This window comes from Nesoenas mayeri (assembly GCF_963082525.1).
Source record: "Nesoenas mayeri genome assembly, chromosome: 3".
In the NCBI taxonomy this organism is placed as follows: Eukaryota; Metazoa; Chordata; class Aves; order Columbiformes; family Columbidae; genus Nesoenas; species Nesoenas mayeri.
In genome coordinates, this window is record NC_137544.1 from 36,424,973 (window position 1) to 36,436,823 (window position 11,851).

The 11,851-nt window shown below is 43.3% G+C and overlaps 1 protein-coding gene across 1 annotated transcript in view; it reads right to left on the minus strand.

Annotated features, from left to right (window-relative positions):
• ME1 (malic enzyme 1) overlaps positions 1-10,583 on the minus strand; it is a gene marked incomplete at both ends in the record, with an annotated part of 166,500 nt that extends 155,917 nt beyond the window's left edge. The window contains one exon of the mRNA XM_080342086.1: positions 10,482-10,583. Coding sequence (XP_080198212.1) covers positions 10,482-10,583 — 102 coding nt within the window. The remainder of the gene's footprint in view (positions 1-10,481) is intronic.
• Between the last annotated feature and the right edge of the window lie 1,268 nt (positions 10,584-11,851).

The window sequence follows — 11,851 nt, forward strand, 5'->3', positions numbered from 1 at the left end:
TATCTCTTAGCACCTACTCTGCTCCAGAGATAAACACAATTCATTAATAAGACAGATGAATCTAAAATATTAACTCAAGACTGAAGTTTATTTAAGCAAAGTTACAGTGAACCAAAGGTGCTTGTAATTTTTCAAACTGCTTGTAGGAATATATATTTTATGAACACACAGAAAGAAGAGGCAGAACAGTGACTCTACTTTTCATATTAAATGTAATTATTAGAGAAAAAAAAAGTTTTTCTAAGCCAGAAACAGGTAACAGTTGCTACTTGAACAATAAAGTAAAAACCTAAGCATGAACATGAAATGATAAAATGCATTGCTGTTCTACGTCTCATTCATATTTTAAGAGTAAAATAGTGATGAATTTGTTTTCTGAACTTTTATACCAGACAAGTACATCCTGATGTATTTCTACATACTTGGCTGAAAGCCACAGGTATTCAAAGCATAAGAGAATTATGATGCCTTTATTTCTTCTTTAGTTCTACATTATGTGTTTTTTATGTATATAAAAAGTGTTTACTCCACACTTCATCCGCTTCCTCTATATTGCAAACAACCTCAAGTCCTGCATGGAGTATTGTGTTTCATGCAGGAATAGACACTAACAGTATCCAAGTGAACTCCAGACACTGATTTCAACAGAAAGTACACAGTGCGTGCAAGAACTGCCTCCAGGGTGCCCTGTGACCCCCTTCTTACAAGTCAGGGATTTTTGCTTCCCGAATTATGCAACACATTATCTTAGCAAAGCTTAAGCTTTGATAAGACCAAAACTTGTTTTCTTATGCATGAAATTCATGAGTTTTTTTTAATTAACTCCTTGAAAGAAAGCTATACTGAGGAATACGCTTAAAATAATTCCCATGCAAAATGAATTTAGACATCTGTTTTTAACAGAAACACATTTAGCTTTCTCCACGGCATTTTTTCTCTGAAATCACCCAAAGATTTGGACTATTTCAAGTAATCTTAATTAATCAAAAAATGAGATACTATAATATTAATCATTTTAGATAAAATTAGACTAATCTCAGAAAGGCTGGACTAAGAAAAAACACTTACCTTACATGCTCAACAAGTATTTCAACATTTCCTTCTAAAGGGTCTGCTAGGAATCAAGTTTTAGAAGCCTGTGGAGGTTAAAGGAGATCAAACACTCCAAGTGACAAAGCATTTTGGTTTTTTTTAAAAGGATTAAAGCACCAGTGCTAATTTCACGCCAGTTTTGCAGCAGTTTCCCCTCTTGCATCCCTCTACCATTAATTTACTCTCAGCTTACACTACTCAAATCAGTATCAGAATTGGGTCCTTAGTCCTTTTTCTCATATCACCCTACACAAATTTATCATCCTTATAAAAGCCATGAGCTTCCTTGTGATTATGGTCCAAACTAGACTATGTATCACAGAAGTCCCAGCTCCTGGAGGTGTCTGTAGTGTGTACCATACAGACAATCCTCTGATGTAGCCCTAAAATTCCTACTGTCTTGCTACATGTAATGAAATCATGAAAATTAGTCAAAATGATAACCTGACACGTTATAACTACACAGCGATTTTCTTCTCTCAAAATGTATCACTATTGGCTCTAAAAGTGCAAAGGAAGTATTTCTAAAATTGAGTTTCAATATGCTTGACATCAATAATTTACTTCTCAATTAGAAGTATAATACTACTTACAAAACTGCTGTCGAGAAGAAGAAAGGAGAAGGTAAAATAAAAAGAGCGACTGACATAAAAGTTCCATCTATGTGGGCCACACAGGGTGAATATTAACAAAACCAATTCAACTATATTTCAATATTCCATTAGATGGTTTCCCCTACCTTGTTTGTCTTCATCCATGACTTTGATATTTTTTGAAGATAACTGACACACAGTACGTTCCACAGAAAGCTTGTATAGTTGCAATTTCAGAACCACAAGTCAGTTCATAGTTATTGACACCCACTATGTCATATCAAGGCAGATACCTCATGTCCACAAGCCCTGCTAGAAAGCAGCGCTGCTGACTGTGCATGACATCCTTCTCCATGAATGATAAAGAAGAACATTCTAGTGCCAAGCCAAATTCATCCTCCACTCCTGACTAGAAACAGTCAGCATCGTTAAATAAAGATTTGATTTCCTGTGTCAAGTAAAACACTGGAAGCACCAAAGGCTTTTCCTGGCCTCTGACAGTTAATGTGCAGCCTTGCTACCTCTACCTGTCCATTAGGAAGTTCACTCCAAGTCCTGCCTGCAAAACTGGGATAGACATTCTGTTAAAGAAGACAATGGAGATAATTACTATAAAACTGTTCCTAGTCATGAGCCTGGCCTGCTCTGCTCTGGCACAAAATAAAGAAAAAGCCCCTCCAATGAAGGAGAAGGACATTCAGTGAAACAAAAGTCTCATTCATCTTCACTAAGGGCCTGCTGCTGTCAAACTGTATTGCTGGTTTTAGCCATGGCCAAGGAGAGAGCCAAAAACATTCAGAGAAGATGAAGAGGCCCAGAAGCATCAGCCAGAGCCCTGGCAACATGGCATTTCACTGGCCAGGGCACGCGCACAGCACCAGCTGTTTCAACATCTGGTTTGTGCTCATGGAGATGTAGCCTCTGCACCCCCTCCTACAGAAGCTGACTCTGTGGATGGCCACAGGGCGCATTCCCAAAACTGGCACCTTTCTTAGTTACACGATGATAGCGTTGGGTCTCACAAAACCTCATGCTGAAGACAGACAACCCCTTATGCTCAGGAGCTGTAAGACTGAGCCTTCCTCCAGCAATGGCCCCAGTAACTTTACTGGAAAAGTCTTTTTGAGGTAAGCTCCCAAATCATCATCTTTTTAACAGAAGATCATGTGTGTATACCAGCATGATCAAATAGGGCACTATTCATTAAATCTAAGGGATCCTTAATTTATATCAATTTACAGTCTACGTAATTGCTGCTTGAAACATCTCATGCTACTGTGATATCACAGCAGCCACTCAAAGTATAAACAATTCTTCAAATTCAGTTCCATGCAGTAAAGCCTTATTGACAGGTACATCTCCAGGGCAGAAGTCCACAGGTACTTGTCTCAACAGGACAGGTTTAACTTGATGTTGAATGAAAACAATGAATGTGTGAAGATGAATGGACATCCATGGCTCCCCAGCTGGCACTTAACAGGCAGCAGGTCCTTCCTGACACAGCACCAATGCATAGTGAATGGACCAGTTTGCTCTTTTTTTGTTTGCTTGGGTTTTTTTGTTTGTTTTGTGGTTTTGCTGTTGTTGGTGGTTGGTTGGTTTTGTTGTTGTTATTTTTTAAAGCATACCCTCCTGTCCAATATTATCAAGGGGGGAGAAAAAAAAGAAAGAAAAAAGAAAAAAAAAACAACAGTCACTAGAGGTTTTAGCGTATGTTAAATGTCCCACTCCTATTAAAGTGCACAGAAGACAATTTCTTCTTTGTTTCAGTACAGAGGAGTCAACAGAGTACCCTGTGCATTACATTACATGAGTACACAAACCCAACAACACTGGTATTATTCTGATTTCTGTTCTTCTCCCCAACTTTCCACACCACTCTTCTAGCTGCAATGGGCCACAGAGGTATCAGGAAACCACCAGACATTTGCTTCAGCCAGGGAATCACAGAGGACACCTTAAAGAGCTCTTCAGATTCACAGAGAGCCCAAAGCTCTTGCTACTGTGGCCAAAATCCCAGAATCACATGCTCCAGCAAATGCTGCTTTTGACACTTCTTGGTAACAACTGCTCCACTGTAAAATTCCGTAACATAAATTGGGAAAATCCTCATTGAAGGACCTGTTGAAGGGTAATAATACTGTTTCAGACCTCCATCAATAACATACTTAGCACAACAGCAGTGGGTCACTGAGCCATCAGAGCCTGGAGCAACAAGACCTTTGGCATGAAACCCCAAATCAGCCCGTGTGGGCTGGGGCTACAGCAGCCATGAGCAAGTCACACACTGAATACACAGCTCACCTGAGCAGGCAGGGAAGGGAAAGGCACACCAGGGCAAAGATGGCACGTTTTAACTTGGGGTCACGGGTTTATAAGAAACACTGCTGTTGTGAGCATTTTGCTTCCTCCTCCGCTCAGAGAGGGAAGCAGGGCCAGGGGCAGAGAAGCTACAGCCACAACTTCTTCCTTTCCAGAGGCAGCTCAGCCCAAGAGACTGATTCAGCAGAATTGGATACGTGAAGTGAGAAATGCACAGTAAGAACTTCTGTACTCTTGGATATGCTTCCCGCAGAAAGCACAAATATTATCTGCAGTTTATTTTTACCTGGATAGAAGCAGAATTTTTCCGTGAACTCTTATCCTACTTGTTGTCAGCATCCATGAATGATTAAAATTTAAAAAGAAAAAAAGTTGTGTGCCATTCCAGCATCTCTAGAAAACCTAGTGTAGAAAAGCACATATAACCTGTTCTACACACACAAATCCTGTTTGCAAGGTGCTTTGTGACTGCCAGGATCAACATTTCTATTCAAGTAGCATTTACAACAAGTGGGTGTAGAAGGACATAGACTCCTCAGTCTAAAGAAAAAAGGTCAACTTTGTTTGTTTTCAGTTGCTGAAAATCACACAAAAATTACACAACTGAAAAGAGTTAATAATGCCGGAAACAGCTTCACAGCAAAACAATTACAGGTTTCAGCTTCTTGTGACAACTCATACCAGTATTCAGTTGCTATTACTGCTATATAGCTTCCTACAGAACATCTTCTCCTTTAGTTTATTTGCTTTTCATTCAAGTCACAGAACTTTGTTCCCAACTTGCTGTCTCAGCACTCTTTTTCATAACTGCAAGCAAAGAACTGGAGACAAACAGGAAGAAAATATAACACCAAGCACAGCGACTTATGTACTAGGTCAGGAAAAAGTACTAGGAGGCAATGAACACTGCGGGTTTTGTATATAAAATAGAAGACAATGGTAAAATAATCTGATTGAAATGCTTTGTGCTTTCCCAATACTTTCTCCTTATTAGTAGTATGCAGGACAAAACTTAAAGTAAGAAAGGTGGAAAAAAGGAACAAATTGATTTTTAAAGCCCCTTCACACATACTGTAAATAAAAATACTCCTACAGAAATCATCTGGCACCACAAGTCCTCCCTCACACCTCAAGAAGGTGGCTTCAAGAAGGGAGAACACACTGGCAGTGTGAGAACCTCCCCACCCAGCGCTGTGGTGGCCACCGCTGAGCTCACACCCTTGCCCAAAACCCAAGCGTCCAAGCCAGCTGTGGTTCTGCCAGTCTGCAACTTGCAGTCCTGATGGGTAAAGAGCAAAGGGCTCTGGTACAAACCCACCTCATACTCAAAGAACCTCCTCTTTTAGGTTGCCGTTCCACACAACAGCAACTCCTGTGTGGGAGACCCCAGTAATAAATCAAAAACATAATGCTCGCCAAACACATAGGCAAAATTGATGCAAGTTCACTCTAAAACATTTTGGACAAAGACCAGATTGATCTTGCTTTTTGTGCTAGCATAACCACCATACCATTTACTCTTGTCAAGGAACAGAAAGATAGCATGTGCTTATTCCTGTCAAGATCAGAACTGCTCTGCTAGGTGATCCGACGGAGAGAAGAACCAGGAAAATATTTCTGTTAAAAATTAGAGAGCTTATAGGAAAAAAGTTTATAGGAAAAAAAAGGAGGTATAATAGAAGACAGCAGGAGTGATCAGCAATTCCATCCCCAAAAAAATTCCTCAAATTGTACCTTTACTTTCACATGCAGTTGATCATCTTCCAATCTGAAAGACGCTATCTACTACCACTTAATATGAAATCTAAGCTCCAGAAAACCTATTTTACAAATTCATATAGACACTTCTAATATGCCACTTTAACCAGTATTTTCCTCATCCATCCCCAGCTTCATCAGTTTTCTTCCCAGAATATCTATTTACAGCTAACGCAAAAAGCAACACTCAGTGAACACTGGCCATTCCAGCCAACGTGCAAACAAGTTTAAGATGAGAAAATATAACTCTATCAATGAAAGGAAAAAAAAGACTTCTTCTGCTTGGTAGTTGATAAAGGAACAGACTTATTTAGAGGAGCTTCTTAAGTGCTTATACTCTTTTACCCATCAGATGGAGAAAAACTCACCTGAATGCTTCTGATTTTTTAATGAGGTCTGGGTTCTCTGAGGCCTATTACAGGGTCACCAGCAAATGTCAAAGTGATAAAGCCTTTTTTTATACATTACCCACACTAGTCACATTATTGTACTTTCTTGAAAACAAATTTGATACTAGTGAAGCAACTAGCTGTACACAGAACAAAATATATCTTTACTTCTCAAGCATTCTCTTCCCACGGTCTGAAACATAGGAGCACAATGGGAAGTTCTGTCTCTTTCACTCAGATCATGATTTCACTTGAATTAAAAAAAAAAAAAACAAAAAAACAAAAAAACCAAAAAAATTACAATTGTTTTTTAGTAATTTTTTACTAAATTAGCTTGTGTAATCTGACAGGAAAGATGAGCATTCATATCTTAATAACACTCTAATAAACTGCTCATCCCCTCAGCCCAGAATTGATTATTCTGAGAAAGCATCACTAGAGGCATCCTTCCCTCTTTTACTCCTCCCAAGGGATCCAGTTTGGCCACTGTCAAAAATAAGACATTGAGATAAATGGACCTTTAGTCTGTTCCAGTGTGGCTGCTTATAGTAAATCCCATAGTGAGTCACTGGACTCATAGCAAACAACTAATGTCACTGCTTAGTTGAGAACCCACTAAGATCCAAGGGCATCATGTACAGAAGATGGTAATGATAGAGTATTGGTGCTGTTTGCAGGTGGGATTGAGATTGGGAACTCTGGGATATTCAGCAGCGCCATCGACCTGTTCTGAAATTCTCACGTCCTTTGGTGCAACTTGAATAAAGGCAAAGAAAACAAGAGGGACCAACAGTTACAAGTGCACTGCACTTTGCAATGATGACAGCAGTCAGTCAGAGGAGAGGGCTTTAAATTAGGCAGCTGGGAGGGCAGAGAGCCCTCCAGCACTTAGATTTAATAGAATTACTTATTTCCTGCTTTACGAATTATTCTGCAAGAATATGAAAGCAGCCTGTAAGCAAAGCACGCCTCCAATGGCAAAGTTTCTCAATCTGGGAAGTGTTTAGACTTGGCAAATAATACAGGTGATTGGAAAAGTTTGCTATTGAAATACATGTTAGTGTGTTTTCTCATAAAGATTCTGAAAATAAGCAGTTTATGGGAAACTGATTTGTTTAAACAACATTAAAAGGTAAAAAAAATAAATATGAGATGTAAGTTTAGTGATAAATAATCTGTGTGCTTTGGAATAACAAACGCATACACTGAATAAAGCATAAATGAGATTTATAGTAGGAGTAGAGCAAATTAGTTTCACACTTCTGTAACTCATCATCTTAAAGAGCATACAACTCCCAGCCAAAGGTTTCTAATGCAATCTATTTCAGTTGAAACAAATGAAACTGTGTTTTCCTTGTAATTGCTATTCACAAAGTGTTCAGCTTCCTGAGGGAGGAAGACAATTGCCAAAAAGGTTCTAAATACACTTTTAAACACTATGGACCTAAAATATCAGACAATAAACTGAATCATCATTATCATCCATAGACTTGGACACACGTCCTCAAGAAATTAAACTCGGTATGTTACAAGATGCTGCTTCTCATGATTTTCGATGCATCACTGCTGCTCAAATGGGGCAGACCACTCAGTGACCTTGTAAAGGCAGCAATGGTTCCATACACAGGCAAAATGCCCCAGCAGAGGGGGAGAAACCAACAAAAAACCCCAAACATTTCTATCAAGCTTTTCCTCAGCGAAGTTTGTACATGTTTGTGAATTACTTACAAAGTTAAACATAAAAGATTTAAGAATTATGTTGCCTAGGGCTTCAGCATACTTCAGTGCTTAGATATTCTGGAAATTCTGACATCCAGGAACTGGAAAAGAAGAAATTTGGGTGTTTACCCTGGCATTTCCACAGCCCTTTCTCTCACCTCTTGCCAGCCATCAATGTTAAGTATAAAAAGTTAAGTATGCACCAAATGTGCAGAAATCCAGCTTTATTGTTGGATGAGTGGGGCACTAAATTGAGATACGTTTTTAAAAAAATAAAGATATAGCTTCTTATTTCTTACTTACATGTATCTTTAAAGACATCCAGGTAGAAATAGCTCCCTGTAAAATCTTCTTTTAAATGTGTCTGAGAAAAACAATATATTATTTGAGGATGCAAGCCCCAAGCTTCCACATATTGCAGCAAGCTTCAGTGCTACCTGTTTGACAGGCCAGCTGTCTTGGCTTAAAAGACCCAGAAAACATCATTTGTCTTTCTGTGAGTCACTGCTAGATACCACTACTCAGCACTTACAGCCTACTTTTGCCAAGTATATGCAAATAATTAAAACTGGCACCGTATCCAAAAGAAAGTGCTGATACCGAGCAATTGCAGCTCTTAGGGCCCAAGAGATAGCAGACAGTTCTGGCACTTCTGCAGAACTGCAAACAACGCCTGTACTTTAGAATCATTAAAGGAGATGTTTTATCTACTTCAAATTGAATTTTATGCAACTGATGCTGGTTGAACAGCCTTGGTAATCAAAAGTGAACTGGGAGTATCAGCTTCCATGCATGCAGGCAAGCCATAAGCTATCAAACTGGCAACCATGTCAGCAGTCCTCAACATATTTCATTTTATTGCCCACATGTATGCATTTGGCCAGAAAATGTATTTATATTAGGGGTCTGTGTGTGTATATAAACATAGATATAGTTGGGTGTAATACATCCACACCCACCAAAAATCACCCTCCTCAGTCAGAAAGCTGTTTTCCCATTCTTTACCAGACCAGGACCATATGTGCTATACCATGGCTGAAAGGGAAGTGTAATGCCCAAGCCAAGAAATCAAACAAGACCCTTCCTCTTTAGCACCACACCTCCAAGTACGCTGTTCAGAGACAAGATGTATGACACTTGAGGGGAAAAAGGCAGCAATGAGCTTGCTTTGCCTCTGATTGCTCTTTATACAACACGTTTTAGAATAAGTCCTATTTTCTATTGGGTTGGCTTTCCTGGTTATGCTGAATCAGACTTTTTCCATGAATACTGCAACTGCTTAAAAGCAACCCCAAGCGAAACATTGGGTACTTCTTGGAGAAGTTTAAGTTTTCCATTCACCTGACCTCAGGAGACCTCTCAGGCCAACACACATGCACACACAGACATAAGGCAGCCTCTGAGAAAACCGTAGTCAAGCACCAAGACTAATAAAAGCACTATTCATTTAACTAACATATGCAGCTTTTACTGATGAGTCAACCTATCTGGTAAAACCAGAGACATAGTTTTTGTCAATTCATACAACTCAGCAATAAGTAAAATGAGAGTACATGTAGTCTAATGCAGAGGTACAAGTCAGAGCACCACAGTTAACCACTAAAAGTAATATGCAAGAACAAAGCTGGGGCTAAGGACTTGACCAAGGCTTCAAGTGCCAGGCGTCGTTCATCGTCTACCTTTGACTTTACCCATTTTTCATTTTTGCAGCAAATCCAGGGCCTGTCACACCAATAAAGTGTTTTGCTATCTGAACTTCACATCTTCACCAGAGCTGTGCACTCACTCTGCTTTATTTTTTCCATATTAGTTTAACATGCTTAGAAAGTTTTATCAAGCTGAATTACCCTTCTTAAGCAAATTAGAGATGTGATAAAAAATGTTTTGCTGCTCTACAGCATCTCTTCAGAGCCGACTGCATTCACTGAGGCAGGACAGGGGGAAACTGGAGCTGAATTTCACAGCTGCGAGTGGAATACTGGTGACAAAATACCTTTTCAACCTGCCAGGAGATAAAAGTTAGGACCGCACAAACAGCCAGGCTTGCCCGCAGGAAACAAGGCGGGGCACCCGTGGGAAAGAGGGATGGAAAAGAAGGAGGGTACCCGGAACACGCAGACACGGCAGCGTTAACTCGCAGCGGAGCGGCGTAACTTCCCGCAGCATCCTCCCCGGGCTGCCGCAGCTGCTTCTCTAGCAGATAGCGAGGGGCTAGCGCCGCTACCCGCGGCGGACTCCGCGCCTCAGGGCCCGGGCTGGCCGGGCGCAGCCCGAGGGCCGGCGCAGCGCTCCCCGCCGCCCCGAAGGTGGAGGAAGCGTCGCCCGGCCCGCAGGAAGTGAGGCTGCCCCGCACCCGCTGTCCCACCGCTGTCCCCGGCCCGGCGGCGGCTGCGCGGGGGCAGGCCGGCCCGGGCGCTCCGCGGGCGCTGTGCCGCGACAGGTGGCGGCGGCGAGAGGCGGCCCGGCGCCCCGCCGCCCCGGGCCCGGCTCCGGCTCCGCAGGCAGCGCCCAGCGGCGACACGTTCCGCGGCCCCCGCAGACGGGCGGGGGGCCGGGCAGAGGGAGGGGGCTCCGGCCGCCGCAGCGCACCTGCGCTGCCCGCCCCTACCTTGTTGAGGTGGGGGTCGCGGAGCACCTCGTAGCCCTTCTTCATGGTGAACTGCAGGGGCCGGCCGGCGTCCCCGCTCGCGGCTGCCTTCCTTGCTTGCATGGCGCGGCGAGGCTGAGCGCACTGCCGTCAGGTCGCTGCGGGAGGGGAGGCAAAGCGGCGGCGGCTCCTCCTGCTGAGGTGACCGCCCGGCGGGGTGGGATGATCTGCCGGGAGGGAGGGGGCAGAGCTGCGGCAAGGCGCCGCCGCTGGCGGGGGAGGGAGTGTGGGAGGTCACCGGGGCGACGCCGCCGCCGAGTCACCGGCAGCTCAGCACATTCCGCCGGGCGGGCGCCCAGGTGCGAAAGGGGCGTCGCGGGGCCGAGGGGGGTGCGGGCCCGCAGCCCTCCCTGTGCCCGGCAGGGCCCGGCCGCCGCAGCCTCGCCCCGAGCCCGGCGTTGGCGCGGGGGTTACACCGCCCTCCCTCGTACCGCCTCATCGCGCCCCTCCGAATCGGAAACCAACTGGTCTCTAATCACCTGCTGAGGGAAAATCACACCAGCCGCTCTCCCTCGTCCCGTTGTGTTCTCTATAGGACCTGGCGTTACCTAGTGCAGGGAACACAACTGCTTAACACTTAGAAGCACCGCGTTGTGGTGCAGCTCACGAACCTGTCAGCCCAGGCACAGGCACTTGGTGGGACCCTGCACCCTGGACTTAGTCACACACAAGCTGGGCCTTTGCTGCCAACAGCCAAGTTTCACTTCCCTTCTGTCGTTAAATGACTATGGAAAATGGCCTCAAGTGATGCCAGGGGCGGTTTAGATTGGATATTAAGAAAAAATTATTCACGGAAAGCGTTGTCAGGTGTTGAAACACGCTGCCCAGGGTAGAGCTGAAGTTACCATCCCTGAAGGTGTTTAAAAGGTGTTTAGACGAGGTTCTTAGGGGCATGGTTTAATGCTAGAGTTAGGTTAAGTTATGGTTGGACTCAATGATCCTGAGGGTCTCTTCCAACCGCAATGATTCTATGAAGTGGATTCCTGAAGCGGATGGGCTGCACAGCTTGGTACAGTCAGGTGGATGTGTGTGACGTACAGGGTGTTTCAAAAAGATGCACCTGGTTTCAAATCAGTATATTTCATGATGGCAGCATGTTACAAGCACACAAAAATTTACAGACGGGTTTAGTGAGTTATCAAGTTTTAGTAACCTTTTTATAAATTCTCTGTGTTCCCTCCACCTGCTGTATGGACAACATCGAGTTGAATTTGCCCCAAACGCCTCTCAAATGTCTTCTTCCACTGAGGTCACAGCTGCCATGGTTGTTTTTGAGGTCATCCAGATTAGTTGCTAATGGTGGTACAAAAACATGGTCTTTGACATATCCT